General features: G+C 34.3%; 1 protein-coding gene across 49 annotated transcripts in view; it reads right to left on the bottom strand.

Annotated features, from left to right (window-relative positions):
* RIMS1 (regulating synaptic membrane exocytosis 1) overlaps window positions 1–22982 on the bottom strand; it is a 218997-nt gene that overhangs the window by 117751 nt on the left and 78264 nt on the right. For 24 of the 49 annotated variants that reach the window (XM_026846012.1, XM_026846039.1, XM_026846020.1 and 21 more), the window contains 10 exons: window positions 19160–19216; window positions 18717–18763; window positions 17511–17623; window positions 16347–16477; window positions 15877–16048; window positions 15600–15756; window positions 14300–14371; window positions 6648–6804; window positions 5348–5473; window positions 1242–1304 (listed from right to left, as the gene is read on the bottom strand). In XM_026846012.1, the coding sequence (XP_026701813.1) occupies window positions 1242–1304; window positions 5348–5473; window positions 6648–6804; window positions 14300–14371; window positions 15600–15756; window positions 15877–16048; window positions 16347–16477; window positions 17511–17623; window positions 18717–18763; window positions 19160–19216 (1095 nt within the window). The remainder of the gene's footprint in view (window positions 1–1241; window positions 1305–5347; window positions 5474–6647; window positions 6805–14299; window positions 14372–15599; window positions 15757–15876; window positions 16049–16346; window positions 16478–17510; window positions 17624–18716; window positions 18764–19159; window positions 19217–22982) is intronic. The other 25 variants (XM_026846033.1, XM_026846059.1, XM_026846058.1 and 22 more) reach the window with 5 other exon arrangements.

Below are 22982 nucleotides of genomic sequence, written 5' to 3'. Positions count from 1 at the left end.
TGACAATAAATGGACATGAAATAAAAGGGAGTGAAATAAATTATTAACCTTTAAAACTTAAAATGTTGAGAAAAAAGCTTTTTCAGCTGAATGATGAGCATGAAACGGATTATAAAAAGTTAAATTTTAATTTAACAGCTTCACTGATGCAGAGAATTTTTTTAAAGTTCCTTATTATTTTACCTTTATACTGCTGTGTCTAATAACAGAATCTTACCACAGCATCTTTGATGCTGTTTTAAATTTGATGAAGAGAATTAAAGCAACCCAAGGCATATTAAAAAACCCCTACTCTCTAGGGGAAAATCCTACACCAAGTAAATGAATAAGTACATTAGACAACATGGTTTTAAATGTTTGATGGTATAAAACATGTAGCATTGATGCAAAATTTAGCAACACCCAGATCCCAAACAGAAAAATGTTTACCTACTTGGTTGAAGCAGTTGAATGGTTAACTACTTCAGCCTACATGTTTACTGATCCTAAGTAGAAGATTTTCTAAACAATCTGACATGTATTTTTAGGGAAAAAAAAAAAAAAAAAAAGGGAGTGGGGGGGTGGGGAGAGAATTAGATTTGTTAGATAGAGATATTTCAGTCCCGTTTAGTTTCACAACATTGCGAATAGATAGGGAGCTTTGGAACAAGAGATTAATGAAGATTGAAGATCAGTCCAAACTACAAAGCTTATGTCTGGATCTAATTTATAGCACAATTTGTAGATGCAAAAACAAGTAATACAAGACCCCTCAAGTTTGGGGTTCCCAGTGAGCCCTCATTAATCACTGTGTTTTCCTCTACAAGTGATCAAAATCAACATGAGATTAGGTGTCACAACAAGTAAAGACTGTTGGCTTGTGAATGGCTGTCATATAAACATAAAAATGCAAATAAAAGAAAACATAAAAACAACTAAAAAGGAATGTTTGGATTTGTAACAACACTGTCATGCATTGAGAGATCAGGACTTCTGTGACTAGACAGAAAATCTACCAAAAAATACAACTGCAAAATCAGAATGTCTTCAACTGCTTTAATCCTTACTACTGAATTTCACAAACATATAAACATCTCAATCTGAATTAAAAAGAACAAAAAAGAACAGCTGACACCTGGATCACATTGTACTAGGAAGATCTTTACTTACTGGAACTAAATACCACTATGGCAAATAGTTGGGCACACAAAGTATAGACAACTAACCAGACGGGTTCATGATTACCAGATTCCTGTATTTACCTGATGGTATGTAGGCACTCTGCACTTCTTCCTCGTTTTGCTCTGGGCAGCATAAGAAGCTCACTGCACGGACAGGATGGGTGGTGAGTGAAACAGATATAATTATGAAGCATTAGATGACATGGGTTATGCCAATGATACACAAATGAAAACATAAAAAGAAACAAGAAGCTTCCACTCAGATAGTCTGATAATGTTCAAACCCAGACTGCACTTCTCAAAGAATATGAGTCAAAAAATGCCTGTGATAACTACATTTTCAACAAATTCTTTTTAGCATGGCACCTAATTTTGTGAAATTTCTCATTTTAAAATTCAGAAGTACTGTCAGAGCTCTTCATCACAAAAGGAATCCATAAACCACCTACATTTCTCTAATAACTTCCTTTCTCATCAACTAATTAATCAAGCAATAGTTTAAAAAAACAACAAAAAAAGAAGAATTATGCCTATTGTTTGGTATTTCGTTTCTTCCTAAGCCACAAAAACATACATGAAAAAGCTGGGAGGGTTTGCTACTAATTTACTGCAGATTGGTTTATTGGAAGAGTAATCAGTCACCCTTTTGTGAAAAACAAAAATGTATGTTCACAGGAAATATTATGTTTTGACCAATATAAATTCTGACTCATAGCTCTCAACAATATTTTGGAATGAAATCCTAAAGAAACAAAAAAATTGCTCATCAGCTATCAGACTTTTTGTTTCTTACTGTTTCCAATTGAGAAAATTAGCTGTCTATTCAATTTTTCATTTACTGTAATCAAATACATGCTACAGCCAGCAAAATGGTAAAATTAATACATATTTATGCCTATGGTAAATATGACTGTGATATGAAACATCCCTTGAATTAATCCTGTAGTTTCATGCACTTCAATACAATCAGAAAGACCAAGCTACAAACCTCCTAATTCTCATAAATATGAAATTAAAGCTAAACTTCATGGAAACATGTAATTTTAAAAGCAGCAGAGAATCATATGAAGTTCTATGGCGACAAAGAGAGAAAAGATTACAAAACAGATAAAGCGCAGTAGTTGTTCAGTGTGTTTTGTGCTTCATGCCATTATAAAACGACCCATTTAATTGATGTAGTATAGGCAATATTTATCTAAAATTCTAAACTGGACAGCTTGAAATGATGGCTTCTGAGTCATTAACTTTGCATCTGGAACCACTAGCCTGATATTGATGCAACATAATGTATTAAACTTGACTGAATTGATTAGGGTTTTTTAATCAAAATTTCCATTCATAAACTCAGAGGACTGACAGAATCTATATGCAGGTTTCCAAATTACAAATATACACATATTTTAGGGAAAAAGTTACCATTTTCTTAAGAGTTGCAAAGTAGATGTGAAGTCCACATTAAATCATAGGGTACTTCATTAATATTGACCTTTGCTAAGCCAAAGAGTATCTATTGTAATTGTCCCATGGCAAACTAATATAAAATTTATCCAGAAAAGGGATATAAAGTAGCAAATCCACCATGAAATCTTCAAGTTAAAAAGGCAAAGCAAAAGAACCCATCACAGTAGATTACCATTAATATAAGAAGATACTCACAGTTATATAATAAATTAAGTCTGGTTTGGAATAATTTGAAATAAAGATTATTATGCTAAAGCAAGTGTTTTCTAATGTGAGTATTTTAGTACTCACACACTGACAGATTTTATTTAGGAATAAAAGAAACATGGAAAAAAAAAAAAAAGAAAAGGATCATACCCTTGAAAATTGGATGATGATCCTAAATTCAGACCAAAGTATACTGCTTAGCTAGATTTTCTAATAAAAAACTTTTCCTAATACACTCACATATGCACACACACACACACACACACACACACGTGCATGTATGTATATAAATAGATATAAAAAGGCAAAGTGGACAAATCAGTTCCACTGGAAATTTATCACACTAAATGCTTTACTAAGAGATTATAATAACTATTTTTACAAAAATCTATTCAGAATATTCGATATTAATTTGGGACCGATAATAGATCATTGAGAAAATGACCAGATGTAATCAACACCTGTAGTTTCTGCCATGTAACTATCAGGTAATTACTCACCTTTCAAACCAAGTTTATGTTAGGTATCTATGTGACTGTACTTGTTTAGATGAAGGGTTCAGTAAATGAACACATAATACTTATACTACCATTGATACTAATACGTAATACTGAATAAAGATTTTCTTTTAAATCCTTGGATGTGATAGAGAATCTTCCTTAACAAAAGTACTGAAAGACAGTGAAACCTGCAAGAGTTAAACAGTCTCCACAACTGAAGAAATCTGGGAGAAAGATGAAAACAGGAAAAAGGAGACCACTGCAGACAAGATTATTACTCAAGGAAAATAAGTACATGGACCCATCTTTAAATCCTGCAAATAAGCCACATACTTTATGTCTGACCTTTAAACTTCTGAAAAGTGTTTTCTGAACATTGAAAAGAACTGAAGACTGTGTCTTATTCCTCTGAACAAATCCAGTAGCCCATTGCTGCTGTGGCTCTAGCTTGATGGTCTCCAAGAAAGCCTCAAAGCAAGCCCAGCTCTCCAAACGTATATGCCTATATATCATTTATATCATGGTTTGAGGCTTTACTGGAAGAAAATTTTCTAGACAGTGAACTGTCTATATCTATTTCTACTGACAAAAGCTACTTTTTAATATTTATTTCTCCTCAGATGTGCTGAATAAGACATCTAATCAATAAATATATTCAGGAATCTTTTAAATATATCACTACTTATAATAAATAATGAACATTTGCAACAGATGGAAATTGCTTGAATTAGTTTAACAATGAATCTGACTACTAGATTTAAAAAGCATTTCAAATCCTTCCTCTGAAAGGAAATTCAGTACAACAATCCAATGTATACAATTCTGTACATACTTCTTGCCTATAAAGTTGAATTTTAAAATGTTCCAAATATCTCAATTAATTTTCATATGTATGTGATCACATTAAAAAAGCAAATCAGGCAAGACTGTATACAAAACTGGTTTAAAAACCCATGCTATTCAATTTCTATGTTGCTTCAAAACTGGACAGAGTTCCAAAGATTTTTATGGTTTATTCTTTACACATTTTCACATCACTGTGAAATGTATGTTCTGAGTTGAATTTACTGGATCACTTGGAAAGATTTTGTCATCCTTACTCATAAAAAAGAATAACTTACTGAAAAAAGAAAAAAGTAAAAATCCAAAGACTTTACTAGGGCAACTGATCTTATACAAATGGTAAAGTTTGCCATTATAGTTTAGCTATATGATTTTTTTCAAAGTAAACGAACTCACAAACATTGATGGTCTGTGTGACTGTCATTGTTGTTTCCCAAATACTGAACTAAAAAATCTTTTAAACTTTTTTTCAGCTATAAGCTAAACAGAAATTCTCATATTCTTCCATTTTATTAGAATATATTCCTAGATGCCTGAAGACAATGCCTATTTGGAGGGACCAACTATTCTCTGAGGAATGTAGCCACTGCATGTATTTCAGTGAGAGATATGTACATGTCACGCATCTAAGATTGGAGATTTTCGCTAATTACAAGCACTGCAACTATCCTTGCTATGCTTGGGTACTGTACCAAGTTCACCAGAATGTTACATAAGATGCTGCGAGATTGTATATATAGGTGTCCAAAATCTGTAAGCACAGGAAGGAAAATCACAGCATATGCAACTCCCAACTAGTAGGAATGCATGTCTGCTCTTTTGCTTTCTGACGGAACAGGCAAACCCTGAGTTACAAGAATAGCTAGGGCATACATGTAGATTTATGGTTTTCTAGGAAAAATCTCTGGGCTTCATTCAAGAAACAAACAGCAGAATACTCTAGGACAAACAACCAAAAAACGTTATTCTAAACACCTGCTATTACTGTCAACCCAGTGCACAGTTTTCCCAAAAAAGAGGTACAGATAATTTAACCATGACACTAGATTTGTCAGTTAGGATGATTTCTCTCCCTTCCCCATTACTATCAGTCGTGTTTCTACTGAACACTTGAAAATTAGACAAACCAACAAAAACATTTCTAAACTTTTTTCCAAGTTCAGGCTGGCGATGTACCTTTCTTGATCAGACAAATACTGACTATCCATGTCTCTGGATCTGTAATCAACTGGAGTTCTGGAGGCATCATGGTGTCTAGTTGGAGAACGTGATCTTCTCATTTGATGAATTTCATCTAAACTCCTGAAAGGCAGAAATATCTATGATAACCTTGTTTCATCATAAATAACACAACTTAATGGATTACAGTACAAGTTTGTTGAGGGAAGTTTTTAATCATTAAATTGTTAATATATGAATTCTAAGAAAATATTGGATCCGAAGATTAAAAAAATTCCACCTCTAAGTATGGAATGCAACCATTTCTACTGTATTTAGAAGTACATGCCTCTTTTTGTGTACACTCATGGAACCTGGTTTGCCAGAATATACCATCATTCTGAAACATCACAGATGTCTGGTATTAAATGACCAGTGATGGAACTCCAAAAAAACAAGACACAGAAATGATGGATAAGGACAGTACTGTAGCACAGAATTTTGTACACAAAATTCATCTAAGGGTAGATTTTCAGTAAACTACCACAGCTAGTGAGCAATAATGTTGCTAGTGCAACACTTCAAGATCTTGCAGTAATTCAAGAACAAAGCTTCCTAGAAATTGGAGGAAAAAAATCTGTCTTTTTAGGGTTCAGTGACACGTTTCAAGAGAAGCTTATTGCCTTGCACAATAAAACAAGTAAAATAAAGTGGTCAAGTTTTGTGCTTAACAGCCTGCGTGGCACTATTCAAAAAAAGCATAAAGCATGCAAACTAAAAGCTCCAAAAGGATTCTCCTATTAATAGATTATCTATTAAAAGTAGTAAATGCAGAAAATGGAGATTTATATCTGATTCTGTAAAGTATTTCTTACCTCTTCCATTAGAAATGTCATATTATAAATACGATTGGTATTTTCAGCTTGCTCTAACTTCAAAATTAGCTCAATTCATACTTACTATATAACTTGTACATGCCACTATTTATTATCCCACAAATGTACCTAAGTGGCTTCATAGAAGATTCAGCCACTGACTGAAAAAAACATTTCCAAACCTACATATTAGTTATGGTACACAGATGATGAATCACGTAGAAAATATCAGTAAGAAGAGGTAAGTCTTACAAATTTACAATTAATTCCATGAGTGCTCTTGAATGATTAATAAAAGCATAAATCAAGTTCAAATACTGCACTATTAAATTCAGATACAGAGAGAGTTTTAAAATTGTGAAAAATTGCTAAACAAGAGAAAACTTAATGACAGATTACAGAAACTTGAAGCCTCTCAGTGTTCATTAACTTGTCATGCCTACCTCTGTAATGGCACATTTGGTAAACGTGAACGGGTCCTGCCCTGATCGTCGCCACGGTGAGGAGATACAGATCGTGAACGATGATGTGTTGTTCTTTGCTGTTCTGGCACAGTTAGCGTTGTAGATTTACTTTCTCTAGTACTAGATCTATAACCTACTGGCAAGAGGGCAACAAAAGGAAATTAGAGAATAAATATCCGGGTTTGGAAAGAATTCAGATGGTTAGTTCTTCCAGGAACACACATCTAAACACTTACACAAATTTCAAGTCATCATTCATCTTTTGTACACCTCGATGTATCATGCAGCCAGGATAAATTACTAGCATTACCTTTAAATGTCTACATGTACAGTGACAAACTGAGATGACTGTCATTATGTACAGAAAGCTGTGGAAGAGAGAACTGAAATAGTTTTCTGACTTGGGGAAGAGTACCCAGAGTGACTTGTATTTCAAAACTGTCATACAGTAGCAAATATTTGAAAGGAATTCAAGCAATGTAAGTTTACCTCATCTAACAAATGGAGAAGGCATGCTTGTGTATGACAACACAGACTCATCCAGGACTGCTCATATATAAAGCATCCTTCTGACTCTTGTATCAGTTAAATACAAAGATATTCTCCTACTGAACTTGGCCAGACACCTACTTTTCAAAAATTAAGAGCAGTTAGAATATATTTTTTACAATATTGTGTGTTGCATACTCTACAGAACATTTTTTCTGAATACTATGAATGAACTGCAAAGTTTCTCATAGTTCCTTTTCACACAGGATTAAAAAAAAAATTAGCAGAATGTTAGTACATGTCTTATTCCATGTAGTACAATTTGCCTTTGAATCCCATCCCAAAAGAGACAATGAAGCTCAAAAGATGAATGGCTTTCAAAAGGTGCCTGTTGTCTTTCCAAAAGAAAGTTGCTCACTTCTAGACATTTAGAATCCCTTGACAGAAAATCCCTTAATGACAGAAAGGGTCATCCCTTAATGACTTCACAAATTATTGTTTTGATTCCAAAATAATAATTCTCTGAATTTGTCTAGCATTAAGTTCCTGTAATGTGTTATTTTGTTCAGCTAAGAAAACAGCCTGTATCAGAAATCTTTCCATGCAGGAAAAGACTATGTCAATTGGATAAATTAACAAAGTTGCACTTTTTAAGGATCTTGTTGAAGAGTTTCAATTTTTTTTGGTTTTGTTTTGGTTTGGGTTTTTTTCATATTTTGCATAATATCTATAATTCTTGCAGTTCTTCTCTATCTTCTATCAAATTCTTATTGTCTTCTTAAAAGTGTGCCATATACAGAGCCTGGATTACGCTTGGTCATGTATTCAGTAACACTTAATAACCTGTTCAGCTGCAAGTCTGTACCCTGATCACAAACATCAAAGAAGCATTCAGGCTTTTTTCCCAAATTGTGTACCAGTTTACCATGTATTCTAATGTAACTTATCTGAATGCATTACCTCATCGTTAGACCTGGAGGAAAATGCTTTGTTATAACAGTGGTAAGTAATCCTAAAATAAGAGTATCTTCCACCATAGAACAGATTCATTTTAGTAACACAAAACTCAGAACAGGGACCTGCTAGATGATGCATGTTATCATCCAAGGAACTCTCAGGCTAGTTTCCCTGATTATACAGCTTATAATATCACAGTCTCCACAACTGTGTCCACTTTTATACAGTACTGAGCAAACTAGCAAACATTATCCAAAGATAACAGAAGACCACCTAGGTGCTGTTGTATTTTACAGTAGCTTTCAGCCTTACATCAGTTTCCTAGCAATTTCACTAAATAAAAAAAAGATTGGCTTCAATAAGTTCTTGCCTTTAACCTATTTACTACTCCAAACATGATAGGGAAGGCAGATAGGAATGTTGACAAGAAGATGATTAGACATTTTTATTACAGACTTTATGGTTACTGTCAGCTTGGAAACACATGCAGAAAGACCTCTGCAAGTTCTGCTATCACTTTGTCCAACTTTTGTGTCTTCAACTTTGTAGTATAGTTGTTGGTGTGAGAACATGGGAAATAATTTTCTTCTTCCATTTCTTGAAGCAGAGGGGTGAGATAGGTTAATAAATCAGGGAAACAGCAAGCACTATGAGAATTGATAGATCTTAGAGGATAGGATTGGGCCCAAAGAAAAGCACTCATAATAACAACATAGCTCAGAAACAAACATCAGGGGTCATACTGTTGAGTGCATGTGTATGCTGTTCTCAAACAACAGTGAGTTAGGCAAGTCAAATAAAAATAATGAACGCAATTTCATATTTAAATTGTGACATTAGTCACGTTTGGAGAAAGTGGGGGGCTATCGTTTCGAAAACATGGAGAAAAACTTTTGGGACACCTCACTTGTAACTACAAGAGAGGTCACTAGTAGCTACACAACCAGCAAATGCTTGACACTTAAAGAGCATTTTTAATTAGCAAATCTGTATGGAGTACTGACTCAGTACAGCAAAATAGGTCTGTAAAGTTTATAGCATGACTGAAAGTATCTACTGAGGTTTATCAACCTTTAAACAAAGAAGGACTCCAATGTCTCAGAGGATTTAATGTACTGTGATGCTGAAGTACCCTATCTGATGAAAAAGTGTTTCAGAGTTGTGTAACAAAATTAGAAAGAAACATGAGGATCTCCCTGATCTCAGAACAAGGACTGGGTGCAAATTTTGAAGAAAAAAAGGGGCTCCTTCAGCACTTCAATGGCGATTCCATCATTTCCTGTACCAAGGTTGGTACAAAAAAAGTCTGTTTTTTTTATCAGAGGAAGAAAAAAGACTACACGTGACAAAAGCTGGATTTTCCCCTTCCAAGGATAACTAAGGCTAAGCTGTATGTGCAAAAAGATATTTCATTTTCCAAACAAGCTTGTTTTAGATGAAATCTTGTCATCTCCATCAGAAGGAAGCTTAGTTTCCATTTACTCAACACTAACATCAAAGAAATCAAAAAAGTTCTTTCCAAGCTTTAGGCAACTGCACTGAAATACACAGCATTTAAATATAAAAAAAAATTAAATATCAATTTCAGTTTAAAATATATTTGCAGTGTATCTCTAGTCTGCCTAAACAAATGCACTTAGGATTCTCCTGTACACTTAAAAATCTGGTATGGAAAGACGATTTTATCCTACATAATATTCATAGTCAAGCTATCCAGGGAACAACATCTGAAACGTGCATTGTGTGTACACAAAGCTTACAGAACAGACAGATCAATAGCAGTTCACATTTATCCTAAGTATTGGCTCAAGTATAATCGAGTTGGTCAAATCACATCCATACTTCCATAGTGACCATGACAGTGACAGCAACAGTAACATTTCTTCATATCCTCAAATACGAAACTCTGTACTCTCCAGAGTGAGCAGAGAATTTTTTTGCATGGACCAGCATGATAGCAGCAATCAAGCTTATGGTAGTTTATGCAGAAGTTTCTCAGTTGCTCATGGGAAACTGTCAGATGTGACATGAAATGGAAGCTGGATGAATGATGAAAATGGTTCTAGCAAATGTTTGATATGAGGGACATTTTTCTTTTTAAAGACAATACAAAAAACAACAGGGTGTTGCACTGATGCAACTGTGCTGCTACAGGAAGAAGTTAAGTACAGTGCAAACATTTATACAGATTACATATGATAGAAAAAAGAAATTGTTCTGAAGAGTTACCCACAGCATAAGCAATACAGCTCATTAATTATACTCTTTGGAATATTACCAACTGTATGTCAGCTGTTGAAGTTTTGATAGGCCTCAAAACATGTTCAGTTTTTATTAAATCCTTCACTGAACCTTCTGATATACTTAGCATTGGTGAGGCCACATCTGGAGTACTGGGCTCCCCAGTACAAGACAGACATGAAATTACTGGTATGAGTCCAGCTCAGGATCACAGAGATAATTAAGAGTGGAGCATCTCTCATATGAAAGGCTAAGAGATTTAAAATAATATTTTCTTCATGTAAATAGGTGTGGGCATATCACAAAAGCCTGTCAAAAATAATTTCTATTAAAGCTGCCTCAGTTACTTTCAGCTGTTGATAAAACTTTTATGAACAGTTCTATGAGCTAATTGTTTAAAAAATTATATATATCACTGCAAGATACTAACAATAAATGAGGATAGAACAATTATATGAAAAATAAGACAGATCTGTTATATGAGAAGGGAAAAATACTTTTCTTAAAATATTCTTAAAGTTATCAAAGTGCCCTTATTTTTAATGCAGCAGTCTTCCATTGACATGCAATGATTCTTTGCAGCTGCTGAAACTTCTAAGAAAATAGTTTTCTCTGTTATTAATAAATGCTAATACAGCATTTGTTGTAGTAACTGGTTAAATATTTGAAATTATAGTTTTAAGGATTTCCAATATTATTTAAATTAGCCAAAATATTTTCATAATTCCTTTTCAGCTTATGGCGGTGATCAAGTGAACTTTTGTGCCTCTACATTTTGCAATTATGCATCAGTTTTATAGAAAATGTGCAATAATCTTTGTGAAAATCTTGAGATATTAAGAAAGCAAAATAACTTCATTCTCTTCTGAATATTTCAAGAAAAAGAATAAATTAACAACTGTAAGAATATACCTTTAATAAATACAGAGCTTATTTATCATATATAAGCACCATGGTGGGTAACATCGGTAAGTGGTAAAGGAAGGCAAAGGGGCTGTAAAGGGAAACATTTTCTTTTGCATCACATGTAAACTCAATTATGACATTCTTACTTCTGTTGAGAAGCAGTATCTTAATCCTAGACTAATCTAGATGAAGCCAACAGAGACTATGCCAAAATGGTCTGAGTGCATCTGAGCTGCATCATCATCCTACATTATGGGGCGATATAGATATTCATCACTCCCTCCCACACACATTTCTTTCACGAGAATGTGTGGGAAGTCTGGACCAAACAAGAGCTGCAGTTCACTCTGAGAGGTCCACGGTATTAGGGGGCACAAGGAAGGAAGGAAGGGGTAAAGACCCTGCAGCACAACAGGGAACTTGCATGCAACTCAGTTCTAAGAGAGGAGACTGTTAAGATGGAGAAGATGCTGTACTTTTCACTCAGTGCAGTTGAAGATAGAACTCCAAAGTCTTAGAAGATTTAGCAATGTAATAAGTAAGGAAGCTTCAATAAGAGGGTAGAAATGCATACATGAACTTGGTGTCTAGGCACATTTGTGAATCTGTGCTCAAGCAATTCAGTAGATCGTGGGACTGGCAACCTTTTCCAGTTCTCACTGCAAAATGCATTTTCATATGCTGTCTAGGCTGTCACACATTCATGGCTGATGACTGAAATTTTCTTTGCCCCTGTGTGCCTAAAGTCTGACCCCCATTTAAGAATTTAGGGTGCATGTGCAAGCACAGTATAGTTTTGAGACTCTCAGCTCATCATAAATCCTATTGCTACAGATTAAATATTGCCATTTCCTACAGCAATTGCTGAGAAAGTTTGGACCCATGCATTCTTCAAAGGCACACCTGAGCATGCACAGTCCCAAGAAATTTCCTTAAGAATCAGTTCCTCAAGAGCTGACCCAGTGAATAGAGTCCAATGCATTCAGCTGAACATTTTTGAACGTTTCCTGACAGATGGAAAGTGGCTTATTTCAAATGGCAAAGGGATGCCTTGAAGAACTGGCAGCTGAAAAAAAAAGCCCCAATTCTTAATAGAGTACAATGAAATCTTAAATGTAAGTCAGTCTACACAGATATGCCAGTATCTACATTGCCAACTTAAAAAAATAAATAATAAACAAGAAAAAACATTTAGAACCTATGTTTTATTTCAATTTTAAATGTTCACTCTCTCAACCAATGTAAAAATATCAAGATTAATCACTTCATTAAAGCAAATATCATTACTAGACATACCTGAACAAATTTCCCTCTTAGTAACTCAGGTGGTAAGTGTATTAAAGTAAGGAAAGAACCAAATAAACGTCAAAGGAAGGTGAATCTGGCTCAGTAAACATCAAAATGATACTGCATTAATAAGATATGTGATTTATTTGTGAAGTGCTAGGGCTTCCACCTATGCTGATGTAAAAAGTGCTGAAGTGTTGAAGTACTGAAGCCTGAACAACAGGCCCCAAGCCGAAGATGCTAACTTAGTATGTAATCATTAACAAAGTGTGTAAGCCCACTAGTGAAAGATGTAGCTTAGAACATAATCAGTAGTGAGAATGAAATGCTGAGAGAATGTATCCACCTTCTCATGTTAGCCTTGTTCAAGGCTGAGAACCCAAGTGTTTGGCCTTGTTAGAAACTCCCTTGGTTCTCCCCCCTGAGCCCTGGCCAGGTTTTGGGTGGAATCCAACAGCAGGATGAAACCAGATGTTTCCACTCAAAAAAAAGGTGCCAGTTATTCTGACTAGATGATTTTTGGGGTATATAGGGCTGGACCCGCTCACAGCGACTTTGGCAGCCTCAACTGTGGGTGTACGCCCTGCGTAGGATTTCCCCCTTGCCGGGACAGGCTCTGCAAACCCTCGCTGTAACCGGGGCTGCCCGGCCACTGCGGGGCTGGGTGATGGGAACGTCTGCAAGTGGTGAGGGATCTGTCTTAATCACTATTCTCCCTCTCAATGTAGTAATAATTTTATTAATTACCCTGTATTTTCCTATTTGTTGCTTTAAGTGCATGATTCTGTCTTTTCTTACTGCATATTTTCATATTACTCTGTTACATTATTTAGTTATCATTAGTAAAATACACCTACTCTTTTCACTCTGGTGTGTGAGTTTAATTGGTATCCTTAATCAGTAAAACAATTTGTATGGTTATATAATGAATAAATAACTTTTATGATTATTTTAAACACAGATCAGGAAAATAAAGTGCTTTCCAAATCCCATCATGATTTAATTCAGCAATTTTCATCAGGAAGATCCATAGAAACACTGATCCAGTGCGGGCAATGACATAGTGACTCCAGTTAGTTTGGGACAATTGGAACACATATTCATCTGACTTGTAGCAACAGTCAAATAGAAGTAGAAAAATGTGGTATCCAAAATGATCCTCAAGATTTTCAGTATGTGAGGAGTGCTGAACTAGAAGCCAAACCATGATAGTCTCCACAAGTATATATTTATGAACATTTAGGGTAATGATAGTTCATGAAGGCTTACGAAAATTATAAGATATAGCCATGCTACATGCATCTTAACCTACAGCCATGCATTCTCAATAAAGTCCATGGGAGACTGCATTATATCTAAGTTTCAAGCAAAAAGCAAAATGAAAAAAAATGTTTGCAATAAACACTGAAATTTTAATTACTATTTAAAAATGATTTTTAAAATTCTATTTATATTTTAAATAATGCTTGGAACATTATGCAGTAAGCAATTCCACAATTTGAACCACCCAGTGGTTCACATATGAAGAATGATATGTAAAAGCAGTATTAATGAATGAACAGTAGAATCTTTTAATTCATCACAATTTAGGACAGATACCATGGAATAATCAGCAAAACCATTTTTTCACAATGCACTCTCCAAAACCAGTATCCTCAATATTCTGAAATGTTATAAAGAAAAACAAACAAACAAACAAACAAGCAAAAAGGAAGAAGAAGAAAGCAGGACCATGCTGTTCACCCACGCACCTGGAGGAACAACTCCAATACCATCATCAACATCATAATCTGAGATGTCACTATCACTGATTGGCCGAGATCCTGCACAACAGTAAGGTAAACAAATACCTGAACATCTGGTGGTGTAATAAAATGTAAGAATATGTTCATTTAATGTACTACTGAAATGAGAAAGATGATTTTAAGTCTAAACAATAGAGGAGATCAAAACTGCAGTGACTGACAGTGATGTTTCACAAGACAGTTGAGCCAATTTAACATCTTACAGCTGCTGCAGCTGCCTTTCCCCTTCTCCTTCTCTCAAGTCTTCAGTAATCCTCTACTAGGATGGTTTATCTCACTAAACCAGCAAAAAGTTAACTCAAAGAAGAGAAAAAAAAAAAAAACTTTTGTGCTATTTCAGTGAGTAAACTGAATTAGCTTGCTGAACAGGAAAGGAGAGGTGGCAGCATATGGTGAGAGAGGGGAAGAGGAAACAGTACTGCCAGCTTTAGAAAAGTTCAAATATCTCATGAAAACTAACCTTTAATTTGCTCTCTCTATACATATCCTCATGTAGCAATTACAGCAGTATCATATTTTTATAATTCATTCCTGAATGTGCACCAATTTCCTACGCATTGGCTGGAATGAATGATTTCCATGTTTAAGAAAAAACAGAAAAATAGCTTGGAAACATATTTTAAAATAATCCCCTATGCTCTTCATATTTCTAAATAAATCTTACATTAAATTAACGTAGATGATAAACTATTCAAATATTTCAATTATTTTAATGTACCTCATACGAACCCGAAATCAGACTCATCAAAACAACTGTACCTCCCAAATGCATGCATGCAATTTCTCTTTGCTGCACAAGTACACTTCTCACCCGATTGTATAATGAGCACATTGGAGGTTGAGACTAACTTTATGATGAAAGGTGTTTTTAAGTTTCATAAGTCTTTAAGGACTTGTTTTTTTTAAATAAAAGTTTTTAATTATTTAAAAAAAAGTATCAAATAATAATGAACTTCATCTATTTAAAATAAAATTTATTGAAACAAATGTTTGAACAATTTTCTTTTGCTAGTGAAAACCAAACCAATTCCAACACGTTTCACATAGTTGACAGTTATGCGTCACAGGTGAAAGGCTGCCATGTCATAATGTCATAATTTGCATCTCTTCTCTGCCACTCATTTTCATTATGTTTAAAGACTATGAAATAGCATTTTTATCTTGTATATGAAAGTTAAATACCATTATACCATATTCAGCATTTCGAATTTAAATTTTAAAAGAGATGAATGGAACTTGGACCTACTCTGTAATTTTTTGCTAGTGCTTTCTCCACCATGAACATGTCTTCTTGGCATGAAAGGTGATGGCTGAGGCAGAGGTAGTGAAGATTCATCATGTGTCTGTAGCTTATACCAATGTGGTTCATCATCTAAAAGTGCTGTCTCCAGCTCTATAAGAATCTAGTAGAAAATTATCAGGTTTTAATTTTATTTTCAAGGCACCACGCACAAACAGATATATATACACATGTATTCAAAACCAAACAACGAACTCAGGGGAAATGCAATTGCATGTATCACCTCTCCAAGAAATTCACTCTCTTCTTCTTGAACTCGTGGCTGATCCCATACGGTTATTTCAAGCATTCGTTCTCTAAAATCTCTGCGATGTACATGTGAGTAGAGAAAAGTTTGGTTCCATTTTGGCTCTAGACTTTTCTTTACTGTTTTGGTCCTCCTTTTACTCTTATCACTGAAACATAAATATTTGTTGTAAATTGTTTGTTGAGGTTAATCACAAAATACCATCCACTCATCAGCACTTTTCTGACAATGCCTAAAAGAAAAAAGTATTTGTTGTTCAGTGGATCACATTCATACAGTCCACAAAGTTAATTTGATACTGATTTGCACGATTCAAGCACAATTTTTTGTTATATTTAAACAATTACGAATTATAGAAGAATTTTTTAATTCATAAGCATTCACTTAAAAGTTGATTCAATACATGGTAAATTACAAGATAGTTTTCTAAACCAAAATACTATTACCTTCTGTCTGGAAGAAAATACATTTTTACATAGGGATTCCTGGGGCGTCCATCTACTCTTGGTGGCAAATCTGTTGCTTGCAGAACATTTACTATTAACTGATGTCCCACTTTGTCATACCACAGCTTAACCTAGAAGAATCAAGTTATCATAAAACATTAATGAAAATGAAGAAAAATCAGAATTTTCAGACTGCATCACATTAACCACAATATAAAAGTAACCATTGTTTTTACCAAGAGAGAATGATACATATTTTATTTCAAATCCCTTAATATTTAAGTTATATGGAAAAGATGATGGTATATACCCAAGACTTTTGTATTTACTACTGCTGAATAAAATGGTGGTGCCTGACTACACTTACATTGTTTATTGTACTCACTGAATAATCTTGTATCTATGAATGCATTTAAATCACATCTTAGCTCTGCATGTTAAAAGCTACATTCAAATAGGAAGTCCTGACTGCAGCTTAAACCTGAAGCAGAGCTGAAATTTATCTACTCCAATTTGTCACCTTGCAAATTTTCTTATGAAAAGTATAATATATAGCTAAATAATTTCTTCAGAGAATCATAACATTATGAATTTTTTGTCTGATTTATACTTAAAAAATAATATGATCAATACAAAAAATACAAGAATGCACAGAACAAAGTCTAAGTACTCACACTATATTTAATAAGCACAGCTTCACTTAGTATTACAGACAGTTCCAGGATGTAGTGTGTATCCAAATCAAAATGTATTATTGAAGAGTGTAACTTTTAAAAAATACACAGTTCTTTAAAGGCTTCCATAAAGAAGATAAAGTGATACTATGCTTCTTATCTGTGGATTACTGGGCATGCACAGAAGAGTCAATATTTTCAATGCAGAGGGTAGAGGATTACAAGTTACAAGGTACTTTTATGGGCTCCTCTCAATGTAAATTCCTGTGTTCCTTGGTGTATTAAGACAATTTTTTATTTCTGCTGTGATTACAGTGATGGCTTGTGAGTGTGTACAGAGGGTCTTGGAAAAACATTTGAAAGATGTGAGTCTTCACCAACAACAGACATTTTTCTTGACCTCCCAATAGACCTTCGGAATGTGGAGGGCTGAGGGACCAGCACTTCACAGATTTTCATTAACAACTCAGGAAAAACAAAATATGCTCACAGAAAGCTGCCCTGGTAGGACTTGTGGTGCATCTCGTAGGGCTCCAGGGCTGGTCGGAGATATAACAGAAATAGAAGGCCTTTCCATCTTCTGAGATTCAAAAGAACTTGAACCTAAAAATACACATGTAACACATGAACTTTCCATCCAAAATTTTGAAGCTAATTTAGATAACTTATGAATTGCTTTTTCTTTGAACTGTATCAAGTTTGTATTTATATACAGTATATAGTAAGGTGAGAAAGGCTGTCTGGATACCCTTACCCCAGCTTAAACCTTCTATTTTTTGTTTTATTTGAAATAACATATACCAAAGGGCTCTTCATAAAGCCGTGACAAACCATACTAAATGTTTTAAATAATATAGTGTCTTCTGACAGAATTACACATCTCCCTTCCAACCCAAACTATACTATGATTCTATGATCGCAAATCTTTGATGAATAAACCTGCATCTGTTGTATGAGTTATACTCCCAGTAGCCTCTGAAATTAAGTAGCAAGGAACTGACACACAGGAAGATATGCAGGACATGCATCTGGCATGGAGGATGCTCTGGTGCCTGCTGGACATCAGCAGTTTTCCACCAGTGCAGCAGAACCCTCACTAATGTGATGAGGTTGTCACAGGTGTAACAGCACCCAGTGCCCCTCAGGACTCAGGCTGCATCTCAGACAAGGTTTGGATGAGAAAGGATTGGGAGCCACAGCCCTCACACACTCTAGCTGACACCATTCAAATGGGATAGTTAAAAAGAAAACCATTCTTTTAAAACATTATAAAGGTCACCTAACCAACATTTTCTTTTTAAGAAAAATAGTACTCTGGACTTATGCTGGATGGTGCAGGGGGTGAAATCCTGACACCGTTTGAACCTTTGGCAATCCCTTATACCTGTTTTCTCTCTTATGTTACGGCAAGTAGATGACTGTTTCAGGCCACAGCATGTATACCAGTATGGTAATAACAACACAAGATATAGCAGAAAACAAAAAAATTCTGCTACATTTGATATCTGTATAGATTTAAACAAATCTATATTGTTTGGAATTTAACACACAGGACCAAACCCCACTGAATTTTGTCACAGAACAGCCTAGGAGCTAATGCAGTCTCCCAGTGAATGCCTTTCAGAAAATTCAGAGCCAAAATTACTGTGCTGGGTACAAGACGATGCTTAGTGAAAGGAACAAGGTGTGTACTCACTAGACTCTAACGGAGGGTGAGAAGTCTCGGGAATCCGTGGAATATCACTAAAACGTGAATATACACATAGTAATTAGAAAAAATAGAGATGACCTGCTATGACAAATACATTTCTGGGACACCTTTTTAGAAATATGGAACTGGTTCTGTTCTAATGGGCTACAAGGAAAGAACAGGGAAATATTTAAAGACATAATTTCCATTAATATTCATGAAAATCTTACTAATGCAAACTATTTCTTTCAAGTTAAGGAATTAGCAGACATAATAATATGAGCGCTACAATATTAATATTGTGGATATATTCCACAATTTTTTTACAATAACAATAAAGTTAGAGAGCTTTTAGGAAGAGAAAGGTGGCAAAAGGTAGTACAGCTACACATGTTCAACTATTTTTTGGAGGAAAAAAAATCCAAAAAATAAGACATAGATTAACTCACTAGTAATTTTTATATAAACGTCTCAAGGAGTTCACGGAATGAAACTGATGAAAATGTCTTATAATAATAAAAAGAAAAAGCAAATAACATTAGCAATGTTAAACAAACAAAAAGAAAAAGCAAATAACATTACCAATATTAAACAAACAGAAGAATAAGACATTTCTTCAAAGGCTAAAAAAAAAAAAAAATTAAACTATATTATGATTGGGTATGGACATTTTTGGACACACACACACCCAGCACATATACAAGCATAAGAAAAATCAAACTGGTTAAGTCCGCACACATCTATAAAAATTTTGCCATCAACAAATTTTTCTTCCATCTAAATCTGGATGATGCTAGGTCCTGGCTCTCTTCTTTTCTCAGCAATCATTGAAAATACATTGCAAGAGCAAGAAATGACAGGTATTGTACAAATGCTGGCAAAGCAGCAGAACAGGAAAATGGAAACAAAGCTTTTCATTAATTACTTGAAAATATTGTCATCTACACATAATAATCCAAAATTGGAACTGAAATAACATTTCTGAAGAACATTTACAATATTTTAAGTCTAAAGCTAAGCATTTTAAAAGGTATGCAGGCATTTCTGTGTTCAGTGAAACACTATCTTACTGTCTTGGAAGTTAGTAAAACTAAGACTCCCAGGTATATAAGGCACTTGTGAAAAAGAAACCGACACTTAAGTCAGAAAAAGACTGTAATAGTACCAAATCAATTAGTCTTAAATTTGCTTTTGATGTCCTGCAATTTAAACTTGTGGCATCTGTGTTTCAAAAAAGCGTATTTCAGCTCCATATCAGCTTACATCTCATATCACTAAACAAGAATGTGCTTCTTTGCGTTGACTTTGTAATTCAAGAGCAATGTAGTTTCCTCAAGATTCATGGAAGTATAACTGCCATTCTTGACATGGCATAGTACAGAACATATAAACAGATTCACAATCTGTTGCACAGCAGGGCTGCTGTCCAGACTCCTTCCTCTTAACGTTTTCTCTCTTTTCAGGGCAATTCTCATCAGCCTGAAATATTTACTTACAGTATTCAAACTGAATTTTCTGTTCAATGTAACATTAAGTTTGTACTGTTTTCTTGTGCCAGAATATGAACGCAATCATCTGCAGTATAGCATTGCTCATAATAACATCATGTTTAGGATATCTAAATGAAGGCTCATGTGTGCAAGGAGTGTTTCAACATGGAAGTGCAGCATAAAGTGTCAAGTTTCGTAATCCCTGGGTGGGTGAAGAAAGACACTAAAATTAATTTTGTTCAGATTTTTTTCCTGTATTGTTGACAATATAGTAGAAAAATAAGCCTCAAATATTAATTACATATATAAGCATTTAAGAATTGATATATACTTACACTAAGGCACCTTCACATTATTAGACTGACACAGAAAAATCTAATGATAAATCAACATGAGAATCGGATCCACACAGTTTACAAGAGGAAAAAATATACTGGAATGAAGATGTCACATCATGAAAAAAAAAAAGATCAAGTGAAGAGTAATTTTCTCACTTTGAGCTGGCGATACAAAAGTCCTCACTAGTTAAAGGTAAATGACAAAAATAATCAGATCATTCTTAAGACTTTACTCATGAAATATGAAAGAACTGAAAGTAAAATTTTTAAAATTTCTTTTTCTAAACTTGTTATTCTTATGAAAAGCTGACAGTAACAGTAGAAGCTAGAACATAAATGTCAACTTTAGACAAAATGGATGGTTTGCAATAGAAATGGTATTTGAAATCTCTAAAACTTTAGTACAGTGGACAGATTTTAAAAAATATATATATAAAATTTATGTATAAAAATGTATTATTTAGATATATTTTAATATACATAAAATGTATGTGTTTAAGTGTATACATATGTGCATATATATATATATTTAAAAATTAGATAGGAAATCTCTTCCCCAATATATTTATCTTGTTTAGGTACAGCTCCGCACTGAACTGCAGACACAAAACTAAAAGAAAGAAATAAAGATGCAATATAGTACTGATCACCAAACTCATGGTATTCTAACAAGCTCTGAAACAGTTCTGCAATCTGTTATTGATTTCAAAATGTACATGAATTAATTCAAAGCTATGCTTCTGTCTATATGGGAATTTCTTCCAAATTCAGTAATTCAGTTTAAATAATCATTTCTTAAATATTACATGCACAAAACTAAAATAACCGGTGCATGAGACTTTGTCAAATGTATGAGGGGTATTTTTTTTAATGTTGCCATTTTAATTAAAGAATGAAAATTCTATAGAGAAACTATAATCTAAAATCTGTTATATAAGAAAATTAGTCTTATCTAGCCTACTTCTATTTTTGGATTGTAGAAAATATTCTGGCACTATGCTTTACAAAAAAGCTCTTCAGAAGAAATAGTAATTCATGACTTAAAATATTCGAAACGAGACTAGTAAAAGCAAATGGCAAAAACAAAGTAAGAAGTTGCACCATCGCTTATTTAAAATATTTTTAAAATTTTACTCCCCTTTCAGAGCAATGTGAACATCAGAAAAATGTCAGACACACACCCAGAAAAGAGCTGCCAACATCGAACTTTGTCCTCTCTCTACCTTGGAAGGCAAAGGTTTTTTGTGGTCTTATGTGATGTTACATATTATTATCTTATGTCTGATTCTTCCACATCTCAATAAATTAATAAATTAAACCAAACTATACCTTAGGTTGAGACTACTCTGGGCAGATACATGGTTTGTGAGGATAACTATTTTGTAAAACACAGGAACAGCTGTAACTTCTCTGAAGGCTATAGTCAAGAGCTTGATCACTGAAGACAAACCAAATTCAAATCTGGTTGTAACCAAATCTGTTTTTTTTGTAGAGACAAGAGCATCATCCTCTACACCCTACAGAGTTTTCAGAGTTTCTGAGTACCTGTTCCCAATGCTCAACCTCCTATTTCCCAAACCATTTCTTCCCATCAGAACCTGTATATCAAGCTGCAGAGTTTGCACTAATTACATTACTTGAGCAACTCACTGTAATTCCGTACTGCCTGGTTTATGATGGGTTTAACCTCCTTGTCAGGATCTAGAGCACAGTAGCAGTCACTGAATCATACCAGAGAAACAACAGTTTTGGTAATATTATCTGTGGAAATCCAAGCAAAGATAGCTAGCATCTGACAAAGAAAACAACAGATAAATGAAAAAACATTTGTTTTACCTGAGCTATCCCATAGAGCTCACAAGAGCACACGAGATGGTGAGTTTGTTATGATGTCAGGTTCCTTCTCAAAAAAGCATACTGCCAGAGAGTTTTCTACGCTGTCCTATATTAACCACCTCTCACGTTGTATGCATATTCATAGGTACTTCTTCCCCTCATATTTAGTTAGCTAACCCATTAATTCTACTTTTTATAGGTTTCTTATCTACCTTATGTGGCAATCATTAGCATCAATTAGTTTCTATGGAGTTTTCACAGTAGTATTGTGGTTATACTGTTTATTGTTGTTATGCATTCATCTGCTAATAGCATTACATGTTTCACATTTTTCTCTAATAAACATCCTACAAATATCCATTATGCAAAATTACATTTGCTGGTAGACACAGAAATCCTAACTTACAAGACTGAGAAAATTGTTTAGACATAAATTTTGTAACTGGCAGTCTGATTTATGGGCGGTCTAATCGGTGGGTTTCCAGTCCTCCCATTATTCACTTAAGACAAACTGTGTCATATTTGGGCTTTTTAGACCTAATATCCTAGGACTTTTTAAATCAAGACCATTAAAATTGCTGGTACACTATCTGCATTATTAATACTGA

The sequence above is a fragment of the Athene cunicularia genome (assembly GCF_003259725.1).
Source record: "Athene cunicularia isolate RWA chromosome 3 unlocalized genomic scaffold, athCun1 chr3_part1, whole genome shotgun sequence".
NCBI classification, from domain to species: domain Eukaryota; kingdom Metazoa; phylum Chordata; class Aves; order Strigiformes; family Strigidae; genus Athene; species Athene cunicularia.
Note: the sequence above shows the minus strand (reverse complement) of the source record. Positions and strands in the feature narration are given on the sequence as shown.